Below are 27,742 nucleotides of genomic sequence, written 5' to 3'. Positions count from 1 at the left end.
TGATTTGAATAGTTTGTTAGAATGACAGTCAACATTATAATTCTTATTAAAGCAAATTTTTAAACTTCCACTATATATGTGCAGTTCAACTAGAAACAAGTTGAAAATAATGGGAAAATGGCATATGGCTCCTTAATCATTATAATGCATGTCCCCATATTGCTCTATCTGTAGTTGAATATTGTACAGGAAAAAAAACCCTGTGGAACTCTATCCTTCCCACTCCTCCTATTTAGCTGCTTGTGATTTTTTCCTTCTTTCTCAACTTAAAGCTTGACTTAAAAGATTTGACAATAGGAAGAACATTATTAAAACACAATAATACTATATTAAGAATCATTCCAAAGAAAAAGTAACAGGAGTGCTTCAGTTAGTGACAGCATTGCTGGAATAAGGCTTCTGCATTACTTTGAAGTAGGTATGTTCTAATAATGTGTAAGTTTATGTAAGTAATTTATTTCTGCTGCACAAGCAGTATAGCAGTACATGTACTGTATGGAGTTTTCTTTTAATAAATGATTTTATTAATGATTTTTATAAAAAAAAAAAAAAAAAAAAACAGTTTTGGATTATTTACACCTATTGTGATTAATGAAATGCATGTCCTAAATTTTAATTGCTAAGTGCAAATTTGTTAAGATTGTTTCTGAGATGGTGCTTTTAGCAAAGAAATTGCATACATTACAGAACAGCGTATAATTTTTGAAAATTGTACACATTACTGCATTCAATTTCTGTCCCTAAGACAGAAATTGAATGCAATAATGCTATTTATATTTTTATATAAATAGCATTACCATAAAAGTGAATTGCTGTTTATTTATATAAATGCAAGGTACCACTCTGACAGTAGTACCTTGAGTTTAAATAAACAGATTGATTTCTCAGTAGGTGACTTATACTGAGAAAACAAATGTAAAATTTTAAAATTATTTCAATGTTTGTGTTGAAATACACTCATTAACCACCCGTCCATGAGTGGACACATCCCACAGTACCTAGGAGTGAGGTCACCGACCGCTGCAATATATATATATATATATATATAGTGACAGCACAGGTAGAGCCTTTCAATCCATTTCACATGGAATGGAAAAAGGGAAGGACTTAATGGAATTTGAATGGAGAATGATTTGTGGTACTAGGAAGGTGGGAGCCAGCATATCAGCTACCACAGGCATTGTTGGCTGTTTGAGAGCAGCTGTGGTGGAGAGTGACGCACAGCCACCCAATGTGCCAGGATGGAAAGAGACCACCACTGGTTGACAGTTGAGGTGAATGGTGGTTGGCATATGCTGTCCAGGACAACAGATAGCTCATGATTCTTCAATTAATGGCAGATTACAACCAGGCCTGTGGAATAGGCAGCCTGTTCATGTGGCAGTGTTGACTGCCATCAACACCTCTGCCTGCAGGGGGCATGATTGCAATGTTCCTCGATATTGGATGACTGGAAAATAGTTGCCTGGGCTGATGAATCAAGGTGCAGCTGCATTATACCGATAGATGGGTGCGTATTCAATGGCAACTAGGTGAACAGCTGCAACCAGACTGCATGATTGGACAAAAAAAAGCTGCTTGCAGTGTTATCATGGTTTGGGAGATATTTTCATGGACATCACTGGGTCCCCTCACTGTCAGATCTTAATTCAGTATTGTTTCAGACCAAGTTTTATCCTACATGGTGACTGTATTCAGAGGACATTGGACTCTTTCAACAAGACATTGCTCCCATATCACAAAGACTCCATTGTGCAGGAATGGTTTGAGGATCATGTCCAAGCATTTTGTGTGCTCCTCTGGCTGCCAAATCCCCTGATGTCAGCCCCATCGCATATTTGTGGAATGCAGCAGAATGCCACATTGACCAGTTCATGCCAGTGCTTCACTCTCTTGTTGAACTTCAGAATGTCTTTCTGTCCAGCTAGTCTGGATACCTGAGGACACCTGCAGTCTCATGGAGTTGATGCCACACCAGTTGCAAGTGGTTATCATGGCAAAAGGCAGCAAAACACACTATTAGGTATTAGGTAGGCATTCATGATGTTTCAAGATGCATCGGGGGTTAAAGGTACAAATTGAATCTTCCATACACCACTTGACTGCCTGCTTTAAGCACTGTACATTATTCACCAGTTGGTATAAGTTTGCTAATAGAGGCCACTTGTCTTCTGATGCGACACCAGTTCATTTTGAAACAGCTGCCATGACAGTGCCTTGACTTTTAAATAAGTAGTGGATTTACCTTTTTGGTAATGCTATTCATACTAAGCAATTTTAACAATTTAGATAGACTCATGGTTTTTTTTTTTTTTTTTTTTTTTTGATTTGGTAGTTGTTGGCGCATTGGCTTCTGTGGCCATATTGCACCTCCCAAGGTTTTTGCAGTACTTTGATCCAAGCCCGAGGCGGGAATCGAACCCGCGACCTTTGGGTTGCCGGGCAGGTACTTTACCCACTCGGCTAGCCCGGTCGGCATAGACTCATGGATAATGGTGTTGTGTCTAATGTGAGCATAATTCTAAGCCTGTCTTCGAAGGATAGAAATTGATCTCTATTACTGAAGAGACCAAATTGTCCTTACAACAGAAATTGAAAGTAGTGTATATAATTTTAAATTGATTTTGATGCCTGTGTTGAAATATAACTTCATAGCCTTTTACTACTTTGCTGATGAACTACCATTAATTAATACATGAGTTTTTTTAACAAATTTACTTTTTGTTTTATTGTTGCAATAAAATTTAACAGTTGTTAAGAGATGTCAGATATATTAGCTGACTTATTTTAAAAAATATTTCAATAGTTAGAATTTACTTGACCAAGAAGAATTCAAAGGAGAAAAATTTTTTTTTCTCACCCCATTCCCCCCCTCCCCATATTAATCTTTTAAAATTTACATAGATTGATATATCAGGTGAGTTAAAGCAATACATTTTATACATGTAAATATTATTTCTATTTGATTTTTAGCTGAACTTGGTGATTTTAATCAAGAAGAACATAAACATGGCTACCTTTCAGAACTACACCTAGTTCCCTGTCAGACTGAGGAAGTTGAGAAGAAAATAATGGAGCTTCATAAACTGCACAAGTATGAAACAGTGATTTTGTTTTATTGCCAATTACTGCATGATATTGATAAATTCTTAAATGTGTTATCTGTTATAGTCATAATATTCTAATCATATTTGTACATACAGTTTGTTAATTACAGGTATTTCTCATTTACAAAGGTTTGTTTAGAAATTCGTAAATTAGGGAACAGATTTGATGTTGAAGTGTGAATGATGAATGAATGTTTTGATTTTCAGATACATAGAATAATACATAATATGTAGCATTTATAAGATTTAAAGAAAAACAGCAAACTTATTGTAATTTTGTAGAAAGTAGATGGCTATTCATGTGACTCTTGCATTGGCATGGTCAGAGTGTGTGTAGGCTAAACAAGCTAGTTTCCCACAGGAAGTAGCTGCAGTTTGTAATTTGATTGTCAGGAAAATGGGAAATATGTTGTGCAAAAAGGACAGGTGGAATAGGACCACTGTGTGTGTCTGCCAGGGAATAAAGTAGATGATGTAGAGCAGCTATCATCCTTTAAGGCAAAGGTGATGTCATTGTACATCTTGGTACTAATCAGAGGTGTATTGCTAAAAAAAAATAGTACCAGAACACTTCTTCTCCAGAAGACTATATGATAATGCCACATCAACTGTACAAGTAACTGAATCAGACTTCAGACTCGCGGTTCATAGAACAACCAGTTCTAGCATTCAGCTCATGGCGAATCAAAATGCAGTGTTCGCCATGCATCACAGTATATCCCATTCGTTGGATCTCTTTATCTGACACATTGTACTTTAGTAAGAAACGTTCAAGTTTCATTGCAAAATTTATATTTTTGTTTTTAAATAGATTTTTAAAGAAATTATTAATTTTAAGGATTACTATTAATATATATTTTTAGTAGCAATGGGTAAAATAGATATTTCTCCCTCACCTTTGATTATGCCATTGTTTCATAATATGAAGTGTATAAATTTAATGATTTTCTATTATGACATTTATAAAAAGTACCAGAACATTGTTCCGGCCCGACTATACCACTGGTACTAATGACATTAAGAGTAGGAGATCTGAGGATTTAATTAACAAGTACAGAGCATTTGTTGAGAAAACTCATGATTGAAATTAAAAGCATCTGCAATCCTGTTGAAACACAATAGGAGTTAGTATGTGAATAGAGCATTGTTGATCAGTTTGTCTCTGAAAGGGACTGTGCAAGGCTCATGGAGTAGAATTTTCCTTAGTATCTGCAGACAGAGGTAAAAGCGATTCTTAAGGCGCCTCCATAGCCAGGTGGGAAGGAGCAGCAGTGCATAGCACACGCTTCTTGATTAGACCGGGGTTCGAGCCCGTCACCACCAAATATGGAGGATGTGGAAAGGTCGGGAATGACCACTGCATATCCCCGAGCAATATGGCCTTAGTTGCTAATGCTCCAAATAACAAACAAACAAAAGCGATTCTTGTACTGCTATTGGAACAAGCAATAACTTGGAAAGTAAGATGTCAATGATGGGGAGGGGGGTCTTTGTGGAACAAACAAATACATGGGCTGTTAGGGCTATTAAAAGTAAAAACAGTGGCAGGTATACTTGCATGTTATTGTTTGTTATTTGGTTTTTAGGAGCATTAGCAACTAAGGCCATATTACGCCGGGAATATGTGGTGGTCATTCCCTGACCTTTCCGCATCCTCCGTATTTGGTGGTGATGGGCTCAAACTCCGGTCTAATCAAGAAGCGTGTGCTACGCACTGCTGCTCCTTCCCACCTGGCTACGGAGGTGCCACCAAGAGCAGCTTTTGGTGAGTATGTCCGATGGAAGTTTGTTCCAACAGTCAACCACCTGCTGGCTAAAGACAAATTTCCTTACAGCTATCCTGCAACTGGCCTTCCTCAATTTGAATTTATGCCCCCTCATGTGTATAGTCTGAGCAAGAGGAAGAATGCCATCAGCACTGAGCTTGCTCAGTCCAATCAAAGCCTTAAAACCTTGATCAGATTATCTTGCAGGTGTCTTTTCTTGAGATGCTGAATTTGCAGAACTGAAGCCTGTGCTGTTGGTAAGACCACCCTTTAATTCCCTTCACCAATCTAATTGCCCTTTTCTTCACCATCCTAGCTGATCTACATCTTTCCTAAAACGAGGCCTCCAGACCTGTATGCAGTACTCAAGATGCAGTTTAACCATTGCCTTATACAATGGGATTTCTTCCTTGTTCCTGTATATCATAGACAAAATTTCATGAGCTGTTCTGGTAGCCTGTCTGCTTTGCTCAGAGAACTTCATATCTGACTGCACCATTACCCCAGATCTTTTTCATTTTTCCCTGCCTTGAGTGTAGTACCACGTAATTGGTATGTTAATCTGCATTATTGCTACCCATGTGCAGTATGTTGCATTTGTCAATGTTAAACTTCAGCTACCATTTATCAGCCTATCAGCATAATCTGTTTAGATCTTGTTGCTGTGGCTTATCCTGATTACTGTCATTAACTTCCTTGCCAACCTTTATCGTCTATAAACTTAGCCATTAAGCCTGACATACCTTCATCAATATTATTAATAAATATAGAAAACAACAATGGCTCTGGCACTGAGCCCTGGGGACTCTGCTAATAACATTAGTGGACTTTGTCTTCCCCCACTCAACTATCCCTTTATCCAGAGCAGTAACTTACCCTTAATGACACACTGCTCCAATTTGTACAGCAGTCTGTTATGTGCAACAGTATCAAAAGCTTTCCTGGAATTCAAGTACATGATATGAAAATTATTTTTTGCATCTGGTTCCTTTGTTACTACATTATAATATCTAATCAGGTTGGTTAGACAAGATTGCCCCTTAACATATCCATGCTGTGACTGTAGTAAAAGTTCATTCCTGTCTAGATGATCCTCCATTACTTCTTTAACCAGAGAATTTTCCCTAGAACAGAAGTTAAACTGACAGGCCTGTAATTACTCAGTCAGCATGCCCTAATACAACCCATGTATTTACTTGTTCCATGACAACTTACTGTAAGGCTCAAAATCCTCAACATCTTGCATTCTAGGCTGCTGCATGTTCTAATGAAGGGTTCTTCCAAACATTGGAGGGTAGGGAGAGTTGGTAGAATTTTTTTTTTTACCTTTTATTTATTTATTTATTTTATTTATTTATTTTTTGTGTGTGTGCATCTGAATATTAAGGGATCACCTGTTCAGGTTCTTTACAATTTTTGACTGGGAATTTGTGGATGATGATTAGTGAAAAGCATGTTATGGCAATATTTGTTCCTCCCACAGTTCATTGGGATTTGTAATCTGTTGAACATCATTTGAATATAGAACTGCTACAGTGACTCCCTAATTGCATTGCAAAAATATTCAGGGTTTACATGTGGCTTTCATTCTGAAGAAAAGTGTGTAAAACAATGATGTAATTAGAAAATATTTAGGTGCACTTTAGCCATAGCAGCTAATGCGCCAATAAACATCCATCCCCCCCCCCCCCACAAGCCATACTGTATAATATATTGTTCTCCCTATTTTTCTGTATGGAGGGGTGACTATGTTATACAAAGGCTTTGAATCTGTTTGTGTTGTTTACTTTTATGTAAATATTTTTATGAAATATTTTATAAAATAAGTAATTGGAAATTTTTTGATGGTTAGAAACGTTAAATGCATAATTAAAATAATTTATATAAATAACAATGTAGATATAAGTAAATGTTATGTACACTGGTGTCCAAAAGTTAAGGTATAACCATTTAATTATTATTATTATTTTATTTTATTTTTTTAAATATAATCATGTAAATTTTTACATGAAATTTGAAGTCCTGCTGCATTTTAACAGGATTATTCTAAATGTGACATCAGAAAATGATTTTAAGTTTTGGAAAATGAAACTCAAGTTGGCTGTGAAGGTCACAGAACAGCAACACACATTTCTAATCTAATGTTGTATGTGATTAGCTCTTCTCTTTCTGCAGAATGCAACTTAAGATATTTGGAAGATGTTAAGTTAGGTCTGTGTTAAGCAACTAAGACTATGAGGCATCAGTATATTTTGACTGTAACTGTGTTGCATTTGGTTTCCTGGATAATAAACCTCAGTTTTCAGGAGTTAAAATCATCGTACAACCTTTGCCTGAAAATGCTCATCAAAATTTGTTCATTCTTGATGGGATACGAGCTCAGGTGTTTCCCCTAACCTGTGGTAGGAAAGTGATTATAACCACTGATTACTTAAAAATGTGCCACTCTAAGGGCACATTTTTAAGATTTATATTGGTGGATGGTTGTTAGCAGGGCAACAGGAATCTGAGGTGGCCACAACCTTAAACATGTCATGAAGATTAATTTCAACATTATGGCAGCAATATAAGAAAAAATTTCCCAGAGACAAGTTCATAGTCCTAGCAAGAGTTACATTCCAGGATGAACTAACAGTAAATATGCAATTAACAACCAGGCAGTTCTTTTTTTTTTTAGTTTTCAGTGGCTGCAACAACGATAGTTTCAAGGCCAACCATATAGTGATGTTTGTTTATCCAATGTTTTATCCAATCCTCACCCCACCACACACTGTCTGACAGTTTAGGCAGCACCATCTCTGGAGCCAATTTTATATTAGCTTAGTGTTTGCTTTAAAGATGTGTCAAGATTTAACCTTGAAACTGATTCATTCTCATGTTCTGGAGAGAGCATGGAATATGCCCCTGTGCTTCTCATATCCTACTGAGCAGTGCTATTATGGTATGGGAAGAGATATGAAGAATTGAATGGCTGCATAAAATTTCACATCTTTGTTGTTATTGGAATGGGGTTTAATAGTGCAAGGGCTGCTGTGGCCAAACTGTACTTGTAACTGGAATGATGATTAGCATAGTATTGCATCTTTGAGGGAGGTCTCTTGACTGCTCAAAAGTAAAGGAAGAGATCCTTGAGCTTTATTTGATCTTTTTAAGACGTGCCTTGAAGCCTAAATTCACTCTCATAGATGATAATATTCTTCCACATAGAACTCTTCTTGTCATTGAATTCCTTCAAAGGGAGGATATTCTTTGGGATGAAGCTAGCAGTTGTATCTCTAGACCTGAATCTAATCTAGCCAGCCTCTAGGGTGCTAACTGGGGTCATATTGACCTCTGTTCAGAATCCTCCATATGCTAAGATCTGTTCTTTGCAGAGGAGTGTGTGTTTATTTCCATAAAGCCTTACCATCATACTTGTAATCAGTTCAATTTGAGAGTTGTGCAACTATCATACTATATGAAATGGTTGATGATGAGCCACATTTCTTTTCAACCCAGTGTAAATTGAGCCTTATGATATTCTTCTACAAAAGATTTTATAGTTGTAACCTAACATTTGGACACAATGTGTGATACAGTCAAAAGGTTCCTATACTCACACTTTAAATATAATCAAACCTTAGACATAGCCACTCATCTTCCTTTAGCAGGAGTGCACTTTTTTTTTGCAATTCTTGACCCAGTTGTTGGTAACTGTTCTGGCTGGATAGTATGGAGAGCATTTTGAGTTACAAAATGCTCTCCATACCATTTTAAAATAAAAATCATGTGATGAGAGGTCAGGCAAGTAAGGGAGATGTAGTAACACGACAGTATTGTTTGGTGAGCTCTTGTTACATGAGAAATGAGCAATGAATATGTGTTAGTGTATTGTTTTGAAGCTTTTGAGGCTTTCACTGCTTCCTGTTATGGTCATTTTTGCTGAATTGCCTCTTACAGCTGCCATAATGCATGTACATATCTTTCTTTATTCACAGTTTCACTTGAGGAATGAATTCATAGTGCAACAAAAACTTTAACATCACTTTCTATTTTGACCTATATATCTGAGGTTTTTTTGATCATAGTGAATGAGGTGATTTCAAAGTCTGATTCATGATTGTTTGTGGATTGTAGAGAAGACTATGTCTCGTCCCTGACAGCGATGGACTCTAGAAAAAACAGATCATTATCAGATGCTGTTAGGAAATTTCTGCTAATTACCATATACTCATTGCATTGATCATCAGCAAGCATCCATGACACTATATGCTGTGCAACTCAATGTATGTTTAATGTTTCTGTAAGTTTGCCATTAACTCAGCCATTTTGATACTCAAGTTGTCTAGCTGTATCAGTTTTTTTCACGCATACAAGCAGTTAAAAGTTTTCCATCGTGATCATAATCTGCTAAACTTTCTGTTCCCTCATCTGATCTCTGATGTCATTCATACTTGGTGGTACAAGATGGAATATGTCCTCTGTAAACTTGAGGCATCATTTCCAGTGTTTCAGAAATATTTCTCCAAGCATTGGCAAAATTTGATATTTGCACAGTTTTCCAAAATCGGCATTTTTTCACACTCCAAAATCATAATAAAATAAATGCACTTCAAACACACACACATAGCAGTTAAAACATACTTTGAATCATTAACAGACTCCCACACACACACACACACACACACACACACACACACACACACACACACACACACACACACACACACACACACACACACACACACACACACACACACACACACACACACACACATTCAGGTTGAAATTTACAATTGGATGACAACAAATCATGCTTCACTTATTGAATACTGCACTGTGAGGCCAGTCCAGAAACATCTTGACTGCACTGGATATATAATAGTATTACTGTATGGTATTAGATTATCTAATCAAGGAATTTTTGTACAGTATGTTGTTCTTATTTGATATTAATAAGTAAAATTATTTTTTTAGAGGGCAGACTCCTGCAGATGCTGAATATAATTTCCTTGATCATGCCAAGCGATTGGATATGTATGGGGTAGACTTACATCGGGCAAGGGTAAGGGTAAGCACCATTTGCACTGCATGCTTTGCACAGTTTGCTGTGCTGTCATATCAGAGGTATGAAATTGTACATGGTATCAAGGTATAAAGAAATTCACAATGTATGGATTTTTATTATGTTTGTCTCTTTATTATGTTATTTATTGTTATTTTGACTATTCATGTGTGTGTTTATGTTTTAATATTGTTGTACTTAGCACTGAAGGGGTTGGTAACTTTCTAGTTATGGTGTGTTAAATTCATGTGGAAAGTGAGGTGCCAGGCTCTTTTGTTATGAAGATATTTGGTGCCAGCGAAGAATTACGAAAATGGGGGGGGGGGGGGCTGCTTTTATATGTTTAGAAACTACGTACTATTATTTTGAAAGTCTTACTGTGTTGCGGGTTAGTGCTGCTTTTTTTTATGTATTTAGGTGATTTCATCTTGAATTTAAATACAAGATTGTTTCTGTGACTTTTCATAGCTTTAATTTAATCATCCCTAATTGAGGTGATTAAAGAACTCATCTCAACATGGAATTATTGTTGCACAGTGCCAGTTGAAATTGTCTTAGATGCTGCCTTTTGCACTGGTGCCATAGGTTGCTAATCCCTGTTTTATGTGATGCTGAAAAATCTTCATAAATATTTAATTATACTATTTATCATTATTTGAATTTCCATATGGTTATGCACGTACTGATTTTTTTTTTATCATACTTTATTCAGTTTTAGCTACTATGTTTTATTCTATTTAGTATTAGTATTAATAGTGGCAAATGGTTTGAAGAAAACCAACTTATATGGCATCAGCCAAAAAAAAAAAAAAAAAAAAAAAAATCACATTTCACATATCCATCCCCTGCAATAGTTTATCTAGTTCTTCCTTGAATTGATTCATAATATCTGCTTCCACAACAACAGATGGAAGCTTGTTTCACAATCAACTACCTGTTGGCCGAAGGTAAATTTGTGCACATCTATTCTGCAACCATCCTTCCTTGATTTGAATTTATGCTCCCCATGTGCATAGTCTAAGCAAAAGGAAGAATCCCATCAGCATTCAGTTTGCTCAAGCCATTCAAACCTATAAACACCTGAAAATCAAATCATCTTGAAGGTTATTTGTTATTGTTATTTTTTGTTTTTTAGGAGCATTAAAAACTAAGGCCATATTGCTCCGGGATATGTGGTGGTCATTCCCTGACCTTTCCGCATCCTCCGTATTTGGTGGTGACGGGCTCGAACTCCGGTCTAATCAAGAAGCGTGTGCTACGCACTACTGCTCCTTCCCACCTAGCTACAGAGGCGCCATATCATCTTGAAGGTGCCTAGTCCCCCAGTTCTGCAAGTTGCTGCATCTGGTGTCTAGGCCCCCAGATACAGCAACTTGCAGAACTGAAGCCTTTCTTGGTTAGAGCACCCCTTTGTTCTCCTCACCAAACTCATTGCCTTCTTTGTACTCATTCCAGCAGCTCCACATCCTTCCTAAAATGAGGCCCCCCAGACCAGTATGCAGTATTCAAGATGTAGCCAAACAAACTTCCTGTATATCATTGACAAAACCCCATGAGCTGTTCTGCCAGCCTGTGTGCAATGCTCAGAGAACTTTATACCAGACTGCACAACTACCCCCAGGTGCTGTTCATTTTCCACTACACTGAGTGTAGTACTGCACAGTTGATATGTTATTCTGTGATTACTGCTACCATATGCAGTACCTAGCATTTGTCATTGTTAAACTTTAATTGCCATTTCTCAGCACATCTGCCTAATTTTTCTAAATCTTGTTGCAGTAGCATACCTTAATTACTGTCATTAACCACCCTGCCAACCTTTGTATCATCTGCAAACTCAGATATTAAGCCCGATATACCCTCATAAATATCATTAATAAATACAGAAAACAACAATGGGCCCAGCATTGAACCCTGTGGGACTCCACTGAGCAGTATCCATTGGTAACCACTCTGTCCCCCCAAACTCATTTATCATACCCTTACGAGAGAACAGGAAAAATTGGTTGAATTTGGAGAAATAAATTAGTTTGTGACAAATACATTGTTTAAGAATCATAAAATCCAACTGTTATACATGGAAAATGATGGGGGATGTAGGAAGATATCAACTAGATTATATTATAAGAGGAGGATTATAGGAATAGTGTGAAAAAATTTGTATGCTGCATATCCAGAACCTGATATTGATAGTGATCACAATATAGTGATTATGGATATAATAGTAAAGGCTGAAGAGAATGGAGAACACAAAGAAAGAAACCAAATGGGTTATGGAAAGAATAAGAGTATGCATATTGAGTTTTTTAAAGATTGAAGACCAATTGAGAGATAAGGTCAAAAGTGAAGTAATGGATAAGAACTGAATTGAAGAATGGAATAGGGTTATTGAGGTAATGAGGAAATAGGAAAGAACTGTAGCTAAAACACCATGGGTAACAATAGAAATGTAAAGAGAATTGGATGAAAGAATGCTAACATGGTGGAAGGAAATGAAAGCCACATTAAGGAAAATGGAAAATGCAATTCAAACCAGTGTAAATCTTAAAGTAATCAGAAATGCAGGGAAAGTGGCCAGAGGATTTCAACTACATTCCAATAGAGAAGAAAATATAATTAAATGTAAGGATCAGAACGGGAAAAATATGGAAAAGAGGGACATGGTAACAGTAATGAGAATTTTATACGAGGCAGTAGACACACACGAATAAGAATATAATAAAATTCTTGCCCTACTGACTAAACACACAACAAAACAAATAAAACCAATTTTAGTAGTAAAAATGAAATAAGATAAATAAAATAATTTTATTTATTTTAGCATTAGCATTAGTAGGGGCATATGATGCAAGAAAGCAAGCTTATTCAGCATCAGCCAAAAAAAAAAAAAAAAAACACACCACTCCCATTTCACCCCTCCGTTCGCTCGAAATACCTGTCCAGTTGAGCTTTAAATTTGTTTAGGCTATCAACTTCAACAACAAGTGATGGAAGTCGGTTCCACCAACCAACCACCGCTGGCCAAAGGCAAATTTCCGCACATCTATCCGACATCCGTCCTTCCTCAATTTCAATTTATGCCCTCTGAGCTGATTATTCTGAGCAAGATGAAGAATCCCATTGGCATTGAGCATGCTCAAACCATTCAAAGCCTTATACACCTCTATCAGATCACCTCGCCAGTGCCTAGTCTCTAGACTCTGTAATTTGCAAAACTTAAGCCTTTCTTCGTAAGAGCAACCCTTTGTTCCATTCACTAATCTTGTTGCCCTTCTCTGTACCCGTTCCAGCAGCTCTACATCCTTCTTGAAATGAGGCCTCCAGACCTGTATACAGTACTCAAGATGTGGCCTAACCATTGCCTTATACAAGGGAATAATCACCTCCTTATCCCTGCTAGAAAAATTCCTGTATATCATTGACAAGACACCATGAGCTACTCTTGCAGCTCGTCTGCACTGCTCAGAGAACTTCATATCTGCCTGCACAATTACCCCCAGATCCTTTTCATTCTCCACCACTGTCAGTGTAGTACTACAGAGTTGATACGTTGCTCTGGGGTTACTGTTTCCCATATGTAGTACTTTACATTTGTCAATGTTAAACTTCATTTGCCACCTCTCAGCCCATCTGTTCAACCTTTCCAGATCCTGTTGCAGCAGCATAGCGTCAGTGGTGTCCTTAACAACCCTGCCAACCTTTGTATCATCTGCAAATTTGGACATTAAACTTGATATCCCATCATCAATATCATTCATAAACACCCAAAACAACAACGGACCCAACACTGAACCCTGAGGAACTCCACTAATAACATTAGTCCACGTTGAGCAGTGTCCATTGATTACCACTCTCTGTCTTCTGCCACTCAACCATCCCCTTATCCATAGCAGCAATTTGCCTCCAATGCCACACTGCTCCAATTTGTGCAGCAGTCTTCCATGTGCAACAGTATCAAAAGCCTTTCTAAGATCCAAATATATAATATCAAAGTTATTCCCTGCATCCAGTTCTCTTGTGACTACATCATAGTATCCAATCAAATTGGTCAGGCAAGACCTGCCCTTAACAAAACCATGCTGCGTCTGAGCTATAACTGAATTCTTGTCTAGATGATCCTGCAGTGCTTCTTTAACCAGTGCCTCCATTAATTAACCTGGAACAGAAGTTAAACTAACAGATCTATAATTACTTGTGTCAGCCTTTGATCCTCCTTTGTGAATTGGGGTTACATTTGCACATCTCCAGTCTATGGGTACCTCCCCTGAGTCCAAAGAAGCTCTCATAATTATGACTAGGGGTTTGCTTATCTCCTTTGCTGCCTCCTTTAATATAACTGGATAGATCCCATCCACCCCAGGTGCCTTTTTTATGTTTATCCTCAACAATCTCTCCTCCACTTTTCTCTCAGTTATTACAAAATCATCCAGCTCACTGCCAATGTTTACTTTACCTACATCATTCTCCTTCCTGAATAACTCCTCATGCGTGAATGTTGATGCAAAATACTCGTTTAGATTGTTAGCCACCTGAGCAGGATCCTCAACTGTTGAACCATCAATATCCAGTGGACCAATCTGATTCATCCCTTTCCTTCTTGAGTTTAAATAGGTAAAGAACTCTTTTCTGTTTTTCTTTGCATCCTTTGCCAAGGATTTTTCGTAGTCTGCCTTTGCCTGCCTAATCTCCTTTGTGACTTGGTTACAGACCAACTTATATCTATCATAGGCTTCCATGTTACCCATTAATTTGTATGTATCCCATGCATTTTAAAAGCCTGGTAGCCTCCAAGATTAGTTCCTTGAATGCTTCCCATTTTGAGTTTGCTGTTAGTAACATCATCAGTTGGTCCCACTGTATAGAATTTAAATACTGTCTCAGACCATCACAGTCGCCTTTACGAAAACAAAAACCCTTCCCTTTACCTCTGATGGTAGTTACCTCCTTGAGTAAATCCCACTTCAACACACTGTGATCACTGCCACCTAGTGGTTCATTTATCTGCAGATTCGTAATGCATGAAGAATCACTACTGATAATCAGATCAAGAGTATTGCTCCCTCTTGTTGCCTCACGAACATGCTGATGTAGAAAACAATCATCCAATAAATCCACAAAAGCCTTGCTAGTGTGCGAGTGACCAACCCACAAATTCCAGTCAATATCTGGGAAATTAAAATCCCCCATTATAAGACTCTGATTTACTGGCCCACTCTATTTCCCTGTACAATATCTTATTATACTCATCAGAGGCATTAGGCCTATAGCACACTCCTACTCTCAATTTTGATTTCCCTATGCTTATGTCACACCAAACTGACTCGACACTGCCCTGTCCATCGATGTCGACTGGCTTCACTTCCTTGGACTTTGTGTTTCTTAACTAATAGCATAACTCCTCCTCCCCTCCTGTCCTGTCTATCCTTTCTGTACACATTGTATTCCCCAAATTCCAGTTCCGCATTCCTTATATCTGTGTGACACCACGTCTCTGATATCCCAACAATATCTGCCTTTGATGTTTTGAGCAATACCTCAAATTCATCAAATTTATTTACCAAACTCCTAGCATTGGTGTACATGCAGGTATACATGCACCTGTTTCTATTCTTGGCTACCCTAACACAACCCATGTGTTTACTTGTACCACAATGACTCCCAGCAGTCTCTGAAATATCCTGCAACTTGTTTTTCAGGCTTCTGCTCATTTCAATAGAAGCAGTGCAAGAATCACTTCCACCTCTGCCAGTGGCTACTTTTAATCTATTAGTCCTTGTATCCCCCCCGACTAGCAGTTTTCCGACCCACCTAACTCTGCCTTGACAACATCAGCAAAAATTCTTGCACCCTTTCTATTTAAGTGTATCCCATCCCTGTAGAAGCAATCTCTCCTGTTAACAAGTACAGTCCAGGCTGAAAAAAATTTTACCCCTTGAGCCTTGCACAATCCCTCCAGGGCCGAATTGATCGACAAGGCTCTCATCATATACTCCCTCCTATCGTGTCTGGGCAGAATTGCAGACACTTTCAAATTCACCCCTAATTCACGGCTTTTTTTTCAACAGTGACCTGTACTTGCTAAGTAATTCCGCCGGTCTCCTACTCTTAATTTCATTAGTGCCAACGTGTACAACTATATCACCTTTTGTGCCCTTAAAAGATGATATCCGCTCTACAACGTCATCAACCTTTGCCCCTGGCAGACATACCCTGGTCCTATTCAACCTATCCTTTTTGCAAAGCATGTTCCCTGCTTCCCTGACAATAGAGTCACCAACAACTACTAGTTCCTGTGGGACCAGCGCATTCTGCCTAGTGGGCTGCTCTGTGTTGCCTGATGACCAAGTGCAAGCTCTGCCGTTGATGTGGGCGGCTGAGAGCTTGATGGGCCCCTCAATTTATTTCCTTCGAGGGCATCCACCCTGTCCTTCAAGCTCTCATAAAGGCCCATAACAACGCTGAGTTGTCGCCTGATTTCCTTGCACTCCTTACATCGTGCACACACAGACATCCCCCTTGGCAGTATCATGTCCTGTACCCGACTGCTCCGCAAACATCAAGCAAACAGTGCATTTTAAAAGTCTGTGATTCAGAGGGCAACTGCCCCCCTCAGTTCTCCCCTGAACCACAGCACTCCCATTAGCTTGAGCCTTTTGCTTTGCTGCTCTGGTCTGAGTCATGATTCCGATTTAATTCAATAAAATTTCAAAACAAAATTAAATCCTTAAGTTATATCCCAAAACAGTTATATGTATTAATTATTTGTTACGATTAAGTCGTTATATATATATATATATATAGAGTTAAAAGTACAATTTAATTGACAATAAAGTTTATCAAGATTAATAGATTTACTGATTAATTGACAATATTATATTATGCACTATACTACACTAAGGTTATGCTATCGTGTAAAAATGGCGGGAATTCACGAACGGTACTTAACACGTGGATTTGATACCGTTACCAATACTAAGTAATACCTACAAAATCTCTGTCTAAGTTAAACTTTAAACTAAGTATCGTAACTAGGAATATAAAGCTACTCTAGAAATAAGTTAATATGACAATTTTAGCTAATAAATCAGAAAATAAATCAGGAAAAACTTCTCTGTTCCAAGAGCTTCAAAGAGCTTCGTCCGCCATTTTATTTTATTTTATTTCATTATACTATTAAAATCAGTTTTTGTTTATTCTGTTTAGCCAGTATGGTAAGAATTTTATTATACACTATGTATTTTATTATATACTATGTATTTTATTATATACTATATTCCTTATACTCAGAGCCTTTTTTGATAATATTATATGAGTAAGAATGTTTAATTCCTGAGCACAGAAATTTTCTTCACATGACATAACTCATTTCTCTCTGAAACTCCATTTGCTCATCATTTTAGCGGTAACATTTGAAATGAATCCATGGCTAACTGCCGATCACTTTTATAGGCCAAAATATTGCTTATTTCATTTACGAATGTGTGTCAAGATTTTTTCTAGGATGGTATGTATGTAGAGGTAACAGAATTGATTCGGATAGGAGGAGGATATAAAGATAGTGATAAACTGTACAGTGAGACTTGTAGTTGATATGGTCATATCTGATACAGCAAAAGGGGGGTTACAAATTTTGTTGGAAAGACTTATGAAACTTAATAAAGTAAGCGGGAAAAAAAAAATTTTGAGGAAACTTAACTTTATGATGGAAAAAAAGAATTTTAAAGAAATAACCACTGAAACGAATGATAATAAGGATGTAATAAGGATTTTCCTTATTACATCCTTATGGGATAACATTTACTTCATAATCCCTCCAAAAAACACCAGATGTGAGGGCGCTGCCTTGCAGAATAGAATAAAATCACGGATAGAGATCTTTCCATGGAATATTTATTGAAAACTTCCATATTATTATTAAATTCCATATTTATTATAATTAGCTTATTTACCATATTTAATGTAAATTTCATAAATAGATGTTATCTGGTTTGAATAGAATAAAAAATGCTGCTCTAAAATTGTTTCTGATATTTTTCCTTGTGAAATATTGTGCTTAATGGTTGTACAGGTTTAAAGAGTCTATTGCTTATCTATTTTTATATTATTCATTAAGTCCTGTTATGTATATATTATTTATACCTTTGTTAATTAGGTTTTATGTGTGAGAAACTGTATGTATGTTTATTTTATGTGTGGGTGCAGCGAAGAACAATAAGATTAGTAAGAGAGACAACTGGACATCCACCTATGAGAAAACCCTGAGTAAAGTGTTTAAAGCTTTAAATTGATTGAGTAAACTAAATTCCAATGGCTTTCTTTCTCAACAGTGATGAGACATAAATTGAAAATGGATGGTTGTAGGATAGATAGATGTATGAAATTATTTATTTTTATATATATATTTTTGGCTGATTCTGTATAAGCTTGCATCATTTGCTACTACTAATGCTAATAATATTTAACACTTTCAAAAACTTCATTTGTAGCTTTGTATCTATGTATTTATGTTTGGTGACTAGCACTTTCAGATGCTGAAAGTAAAAATATAGTCTTACTGGAAGTACAAAGTCTACTGGAATGCTCCTAAAAACCAAATAACAACAACAACAACAAAGTCTGCTGGCTAAACATTTACAAGTAAAATTTGCTGTAAAACAAAAACATTAGTAAAAATATTATGATCTGGGCTCTGTATACTGAATTTATTATAATGTGCATTAGCACTAGTAGAGGCATATGATGCAAAAAAGCAAGCTTATACAGCATCAGCCAAAAAAAAAAAAAAAAAACACCCCCTTCCCATTTCATCCATCCATTCACTCCAAATGTTTGTCTAGTTCTGCCTTGAATTTATTTAAGCTGTCAACTTCTACAATGACAGATGGAAGTTTGTTCCAGCAATCAACCACCTGCTGGCTAAAGTCAAATTTCCACACATCTATTCTACAACTGTCTTTCCTCAATTTGAATTTATGTTCCTACAGGCGATTAATCTGGGCAAAAATTAGAATCCCATCAGCATTGAGCATGCTAAACAATTCAAGGCCTTATACACCTCAATCAGATCAATCACCTTGCAGGTGCCTTCATAATTTGCAAAAATGAAGCCTTTCTTTGTAAGAGCAACCCTTTGTTCCATTCACTAATCTTGTTGCCCTTCTCTGTACTCTTTCCATCAGCTCTTACATCCTTCCTCAAATGAGGCCTCCAGGCCTGTATAGTATTCAAGGTGTGGCCTGCCCATTGCCTTGAACAAAAGGATAATAACCTCCTTATCCCTGCTAGAAAAATTCCTGTATATCATTGACAAGACACCATGATCTTGCAGACCGTCTGCACTGCTCAGAAAACTTCATATATGATTGCACAATTACCCTCAGGTCCTTTTCATTCTCTACCACCCTGAGTGTACCACACAGTTGATATGTTACTCTGGGGCCACTGCTACCCATGTGCAGTACTTTACATTTGTCAGTGTTAAACTTAAGTTGCCACCTCTCAGCCCATCTGCTCAACTTTTCCAGATCCTGTTGCAGTAGCATACTATCATTACTGTCATTAACAACCCTGCTAACCTTCGTATCATCTGCAAACTTAGACATTAAGCCTGATATACCTTCATCAGTATCATTAATAAATACAGAAAACAAAAATGGACCCAACACTGAACCCTGGGGGACTCCACTAATAACATTAGTCCACAAAGATCAGTCCATTGATTACCACTCTCCGTCTTTTCCCACTAAACCATCCCTTTATCTATAGCAGCAATTTGTCCCCAATGCCGTACTGCTCAAATTTGTACAGCAGTCTTCCATTTGCAACAGTATCAAAAGCCTTCCTAAGATCCAAGTATATTATATCAAAATTATTCTTTCATCCGGTTCCTTTGTGACCACATCATAATATCCAATCAAATTGGTCAGACAAGACTATCCCATTAACAAACCTTACTATGTCTGAACTGTAACTGAAGTCTTGTCCAGATGATACTGCAGTGCTTCTTTAACCAGTGCCTCTATTAATTTCTCCAGAACTGAAGTTAAAATAACAGATCTGTAATCACTTGTTACATTTTGATTGTACTTTGTGAATTGGGGTCACATTTGCACATCTCCAGTCCATGGGTACCTCTCCTGAGTCCAAAGAAGCCCTCATAATTATGGCTAAGGGTTTTCTTACTTCCTTTGCTGCCTCCTTTAATATAACTGGATAGATCCAATTCCACCTCAAGTGCCTTTCTTATGTTTATCTTCAACAATTTCTACTCCACTTTGCTTTCAGTTATTATAAAATCATTTAGCTCACTGCCTGAGTTTAATACACCTATGGCATTTCCCTCCCTGAATAACTCCTCATGTGTAGATGTAGATGCAAAATACTCATTCAGTTTGTTACCTACCTGAGCAGGATCATCAACAGGTGAACCATCGATATCAGTTTGATAAATCTGATTCATCCCCTTCCTTCTAGAGTTTACATAAGTAAAGAACTCTTTGCTGCTTTTCTTTGCATCATTTCCCAAAGATTTCTCTTAAACTGAATTTCCTGCCTAACCTTCTTTATGACTTGATTACAGACCAGCTATTATCTACCATAACCTTCAGTGATATTGATAATTTATATGTAGCCTATGCATTTTTCTTCTCTGACACATGTCTCATTAGTTCATTTGACATCCATTTAGGCCTAAACCTTGAACAATATTTCTTAGTTGGTATGAAGAGCCTAGTTGCTTCCAAGATTATTTCTTTGAATGCTTCCCATTTAGAATTTGCTGTTGATAACATCATCAGTTGGTGCTAGTGTATAGAATTTAAAAACTGTCTCAGACTATTGTAGTCACCTTTACGAAAGCAAAAACTCTTCCCTTTACCCGTGATGGTAATTAACTCTTTGAGTAAATTCCAAACTGTGATCACTGCCATCTAGTGGTTCCTTTATCTGCAGATTCTTAATTCATGAAGAATCACTACTGATAACAAGATCAAAAGCATTACTCTCTTTAGTTGCCTCCTGAACATGCTGCTTTAGAAAACAATCATCCAATAAATCCACAAAAGCCGAGCTAGTGTGCGAGTGACCAACTCACAAGTTCCAGTCAATATATGGGAAATCGAAATCCCTCATTATAAAACACTGATTTACTGGCCCACTCTATTTCTCTTTACAGTTGTTCATTGTACTCATCGGAGTCATTAGGCCTATAACACACTCCAACTCTCATTTTCCCTTTCAAAGTGTTTCTCACCACCAAAATGACTCAACACTGCATTGTCCACTCATGTCTTCTGGCTTCCTTGGATTTTATGTGTTTCTTAACTAATAGCATAACCCCCTCCTCCCTTCCTATCCTGTCTATCCTTTCTGTACACACTGTACTCCCCAAATTCCATTTCTGCATTCTTTATATCTCTGTGACACCACGTCTCTGATATCCCAACAATATTTGCCTTTGATGTTTCGATCAACACTTCACTTCAAATTCATCAACCAAACTCCTAGCATTTGTGGTGTACACGCAAGTATACATGCACCTCATTCTTATAATTAGCTACCCTAACACAACCCATGTATCGGGAACTTCCCGACTTATTTATGCAACGCTATATAAGTCAGAATTTCCCCCATGCTTGTGCACCACTCGCAACTGTGCATGTTGTATTGATTGAATCAAAAAAGAAATGTTCTACGAACATGTGAATAGAATTATTTATTGTATTTATTAATTTTCTATCTCATCCGCAGGAAAAATTACAAAGTGTACAATTTAAAAAAATTTCAAAATTATAAATTTACAAAAAACAGAGGAGACAGGCATAACATCAGTGTTTTACCTCTTGAGCATCGTTGCCAGAATCAACGTCTTCAGCTGATAAGTACGCCACTGCGGAGGTTGAGGGTTGTGGAGATTTTTTTTTAATGTAAACCCCAAACACAAGAGGCATTAGAACCTATAGTACTTAGTTACCATGCTTGGGTTGGAGGTTGAGAAGACGAAAGAAGATATTTGTTGACATTGGACTTGAACTTCTGTAGACTGTAATTTTCAGGAAATACGTATGAAGGAAGGTTGTTCCAGAAAACAGCAGTTGAATGAATAAATGAGGAAGATGAAAAGTTGGTTCTGTGAGTTTGAAGTTGGACAGTAAATGGATGTTGGTTGGTGGCGGCACATGTTCGGACCATTTTGAAAGCGAGAGCGGGAATTATAGAAGCCAATTCAGAAGAACAGTGTCCATGGAAGTATCTGTAGAAGAGGCATGCAGCAGAAACAGTACGTCTATGAGACAGCGAGTGGAGAGACTCTGTTAGAGATGAATCATTAATTAACCTAACTGACCTCTTCTGAATGGAATCAAGAAGCCTGAGAGAGAGAGGTTTTGGGGGCACCACCCCAGATGTGGGAACAATATTCCATGGCAGGGAAGATTTGTGATTTATACAGTGTGAGCAGCTGTTTGGAAGAAAAGTAACGCCGAGAGCGAAAGAGAAAACCAAGTTTTTTAGATGTGGAGGAAGCAATATTTGTAATGTGCTTGTACCAAGAGAGATTAGAAGTCAGGGTAATCCCCAAAAGAGATATATCATTTTACCTACCCGGCTAGGCCGACCGGGCTAGCTGGGTAGGTAAAGTGCCTGCTTAGCAACCCAAAGGTCGCGGGTTCGATTCCCGCCTAGGGCTGGATATCACGATGGTGCCGAACCAACCGGTTGGTTGGATATCCCGGCCACAATACACGAAGGAAGCAAGAAAAAACTGGTTCCTTCGTGTATTGATCACATCATACGAAATAAATAAATAAATAAATCATTTTTCCTAGAAATCGGAATGTCACTAAAGATAAGCATAGGAGCAGAAGAATCCTTTTTGCGAGATATACAACAAGACTGAGTTTTAGAAGGGTTGAAATCAACCTGAAGATCAGCATTTAAGGAATTGGTAGCAGATTTTCGAGAAATTGAAGCTGATTGAGCAGGGCAAGGTTTCTCAAAATGGAAAGTGGAATGCAATGTGCTATCATCGGCAAAACTATGGATAGGATTTCCAGTCAATGGAAGGAGTCATTAATATACAAGAGGAAAAGATTGGGGGAAAGAACTGAACCTTGGGGGACACCGGCATTAGTGGAGTAGTTAGAAGACAGAGAGCCATTTACCATCACCCTCAGTGAGCGATCAGAGAGAAAACTGGATAACCAATTACTAAAAACAGTTGGCAAACCATAAGATGGAAGCTTGTTTAGAAGACCTTTATGCCAAACATGATCGACAGCCTTTGAGATGTCAAGAGCAACTACTTGTGTTTCCCTGAACCTTTCCATTGAATTAGTCCATAAATGGGTAACATAAGCAAGAATATCACCAGTGGATCGACACCAACGGAATCCATACTGGCGATCGTTGATCAGACGGAAGGTTTCTAGGTAGTTTAAGAGTTGGCAGTTAATTGATTTCTCCATTACTTTAGAAAGAGTAGAAGTAATTGCAATGGGATGATAATTGGATGGGAGGGATTTGTCACCCTTTTTAGGAGCTGGCTGGATATGAGCAAATTTCCAAGCAGAAAGAAAAAGAAAAGCACCTTTGGAATAAGAAAGTGAAAAAAGGCGGCAAAGAATAGGAGTAAGTTCAGGAGCACGGGTTTTGAGAACAAGTGGAGAAATACCATCGGGACCTGGAGCTTTCTTAGCATCAAGATTCGTCTAAATCCTTCTGACATCCTTTTGACGGAAGACCACAGGAGGCATTGAATGGAGCATGTTGGGAATGGTTGGAGGTGTTTTACCAAGATCATTAATACATGAGTTGGAAGAAAAATGGGATGCTAGCAGGTCAGCTTTATCCTTGGCTGAAGTGGCAACAGAACCATCTGGTTTGGACAGAGATGGGATCAGAGATGGGCAAAAGTTGCGGCCAAAAGCTTTGGAAAGAGACCAAAATGCTCGGCTACCATCAGGGCAAGAAGCAAGTTTTCTACTCTTAGCCTTTTCAAACTCTAGTTTGGACTGATTAATAACTGCTTTACAATTGTTGCGAGCTTTGGTGTAGGCAGAAAATGAAACTGGAAAATTAGAAACAAGCCAATTACGATATGCAACATTCTTCTCTTGAACGGCCTTAGCACATTTATTGGAAAACCACGGTTTAAATAAAGGATGAGATTTTAAAGTGGAGTGTGGGATAAAGGATTCCATTCCTGCAAGAATAATTTCACTGACACGATCTGCGCAAACGTTGACATCAGAAGTTTTGAAACAGTAATCTGACCAAGGAAAAGAATAAAAGAAGTCTCGCAGGTCATCCCATTTTGCATTCTTGTAATGCGAAACAACACGAGGTTGGGAATAGCCATGAGATAAAGGTTCCATTGGAGAAGAGACAATCACCAAGTTGTGATCTGAAGTGCCTAAAGGACCTCTGACTTCGACCGTGTACTTAGAAGGGTTGTTTGTGAGAAAAAGATCAAGCATATTGGCTGTATGGTTAGCACTGTCCGATATTCTTGTAGGTAAATGAACAACCTGTGCTAGGTCATTAGTAATTGCAAAAGCCTCAGCATCTCGACCAGCTGGGTCGGTGTGACTAGAAAACGGAAGCCAGCTGGAATTGTGAACATTAAAATCACCAAGGAAAATTACCTCACTGTTAGGAAAGTTGGACTGGAGAAATTCAAGTTGCAAAGAGAGGAAGTCAAAGAGCTCCAAGTGATTAGTGGAATTGGGAGAATGGTAGAGACAACAGATGAATTTGATGCAATGAGGTAGAGAGATTGTAAGCCAGAGAAGATCAAAGAGAGGAGATTCTAAATTGCCAAGTCTCTGACAGGGAATATCAGAATGGACATATGCACAAGTACCACCTTTGAGGCGAAAGGAATCATACAGCGAATAATTTGGGCATCTGAGATGAGCAGTAGTTGAATCAACCGATAACTGAGATTCTGTCTGAAAAAGTACATGGGGTTTGGCAGACTGCAAGTGGAAATGGACATCGTTGAGATTAGAATTGAGACCACGTATATTTGTGAAATGAATTAGGAAGTTCTTGGGAGGTTTAGATCTTTTCGCAGATAAGCTTGCTCTATTAGTTTGACAATTCATGGTGTATTCAATAGTAAGAAAAAGTGGGTGGGACATGCTGTATGAAGTAATGAAATTTTTGGATATGGCGTACATAGGGTAAGAATATACCGAGATCCTTGACATAACGTGGCCTCGACAATGCTCCCCGCATACACACTACTCGGACTCCCTCCAGTCACTATCTGGCAGAGTAGAGGTAACAAGATTATACACTAGCTTTTTCGAAGCATCCTAGAGAGTTACCAATAGGTTTGGTCCAGTGTACTAACTAGCGGCCAGCCTGCGAACACCGTTTTAGAACTGTACCCTCGAAATGTGAGAAATATTGGATCTTGCCACGATGTTCATCATAACCTCAAAAATCATCAATCATACTGCATGATGGAAGAGATAGGGAAGGGTTGACCTGAACTTAGCTCTAGAGACTAAACAAGGGTTCCACCACTTCAGGCGCCTCCGTAGCCAGGTGGGAAGAAGCAGCAGTGCATAGCACACGCTTCTTGATTAGACCGGGGTTCGAGCCCGTCACCACCAAATACGGAGGATGCGGAAAGGTCAGGGACTGACCACCGCATATCCCGGAGCAATATGGCCTTAGTTGCTAATGCTCCTAAAAACCAAACAACAACAACATCCACCACTTCAAGCCTCCAATAAGCAAAGTATTGCACTGGTTGATGAGTCATCTACCACCTAGTAGTGCCTGGTAACATAGAGGGGTGGCATTCCTCCATGTGGTGTGGCCACCACACCTCGACCCCTGCTTACGTTGGTTCACACCTGGGTGGTAACTCACCATGTACTTGTGCATGGAGGTTATACCCAGGATTACTAACAGTCCCGCCATTGTGAAGGTGCAAGCAGAGGATTTGGCTGTCACAGACCGTCCGGACTTCGCCGAAATTGGGTCCATTTGACTTGAGTGTCACCCAAATATCAGTGTTCAAGTGCAAGATCTGGCATTGATATGGTCAGCTGAGAGCTTGATGGGCCCTCAATTTTAAACCTTCAAGGGCATCTACTCTGTTCTTCCCATTCTCATGAAGGCCCATAATGCTTAGTTGACATCTCATTTACTCACACTCATTATGTCACACACACAAAGACATTCCGCTTGGCAATATCATGTCCCATTCCTGATAGCTCTATGAACATCAAACAAGCAGTACATTTCAAAAGGCTGTGATTCAGAGGACAACCACCCCTCTCAGTTCTCAGCTGAGCCACAGCACTCCTACTACTTTGAGCCTCTTGCTATGCTTCTCTGGTCTGAGGTATGATTTAGATTAAATTTCAGTACAATTAAATATGTAACACAAAACTTTTATCCCAATGCTGTTTGTTTGTTATTTGATTTTTTAGGAACATTAGCAACTAAGGCCATATTGCTCCGAGGATATGCGGTGGTCATTTCCTGACCTTTCCGCATCCTCCGTATTTAGTGGTCACGGACTCGAACCGCAGTCTAATCAAGAAGCGTGTGCTACGCACTGCTGCTCCTGCCCACCTGGCTATGGAGGTGCCTTATCCCAATTCAATAAAGTGGTATTTTGATACGTACATGATTAAATATTGGTCGATTAATTCAATTAAGTGGTATTTTACTATAGGTATTAGTGTGTATGCGGATCAGGTAATGAAGCTAGCATATATGGGCTATCTTAAGTCTGTTTGGCCTATAAACGTTAAGTTAAACATATTAAAATTACTATGAAGCAATGAATACAAAATGATAATGAAAATGTCATTAACTGATAATGAAAAAAATGTCATTAACTGATAATGAAAATGTCAATACTAAGTGATTATGAAAATATCAATACTAAATAATAATGTGCAATGATAATGTGCAATGTAATTTTTGAAAATATCAATACTAAATGATAATGTGAAATGTAATTTTTGAAAATATCAATAATAAATGATAATGTGCTGCAATTTTTGAAAAAACATTCCATCACATGGCCATCAATCCACTACTTCATCGAGGGCTTTGAGCGGATTGATACCCCATCTGAAGGAATGTCCCATACCAACCCATTTCTGTTGTCCCCATACCAGTTTTCCCATTCATTATTTCGCTAATATATATATAAGCGATATTTTTAGTTTAAATAGGCTTTTTATTTAGCTTTAGATACGTATAATGATTTCAGGTTTAATTTAAGGATCATTTTATAGTTTTTGGTTTGAATTTAAATTTTAAATTTTGTAAGTAACCAGTAGCAGCAAACTGGGATAGGTGACACAAAGCCCAACAGGTATGTATCTGAATAAATGAGAAGGTTTTTACTGCAACTTGTCCTGTGGTGGTCGTCGGTCAGAAAGGGATAAGTTCCCGTCTTCTTTTTGTTTTGTATGTAGTAAAGTTATTACTGTGCAGTCGCGCTAATTGTGTATAGTGGCGTGATGTTGAATTAGCTTCGGGGCCCGATATCGTATGTCAATGCATGTGGGGGCGGGGGGTTAGAGTCAGGAGAAACCTTCCAAAAAGAAACGATGGTAGAAGTGATGTTTAATACACATGAAATATGTTTATGAAAAAGGAAGAAAATTACTATTACAAATGTTTTTACAAATGTTATGCCATTTCTTGGACTGGGCCGGTATAGCTTTTCTAAGGCATAACGACCGGTATATGTCAAAAATACCACTTAATTGAATTAATCGACCAATATTTGATCGACCTATATTAAATCATGCACATATAATGTCGCATTGCCCTATGTACATGGCATT

The 27,742-nt window shown here is 38.0% G+C and overlaps 1 protein-coding gene across 1 annotated transcript in view; it reads left to right on the top strand.

The window, feature by feature from the left end:
* Positions 1-27,742, top strand: part of Ptpmeg (protein tyrosine phosphatase Meg) — a 526,004-nt gene that overhangs the window by 209,391 nt on the left and 288,871 nt on the right. The window contains exons 8-9 of the mRNA XM_090379497.1: positions 2,974-3,094; positions 9,830-9,923. Coding sequence (XP_090235623.1) covers positions 2,974-3,094; positions 9,830-9,923 — 215 coding nt within the window. The remainder of the gene's footprint in view (positions 1-2,973; positions 3,095-9,829; positions 9,924-27,742) is intronic.

The sequence above is a fragment of the Mastigoproctus giganteus genome, chromosome 1 (assembly GCF_048544385.1).
Source record: "Mastigoproctus giganteus isolate SK-2022 chromosome 1, ASM4854438v1, whole genome shotgun sequence".
NCBI classification, from domain to species: domain Eukaryota; kingdom Metazoa; phylum Arthropoda; class Arachnida; order Uropygi; family Thelyphonidae; genus Mastigoproctus; species Mastigoproctus giganteus.
Note: the sequence above shows the minus strand (reverse complement) of the source record. Positions and strands in the feature narration are given on the sequence as shown.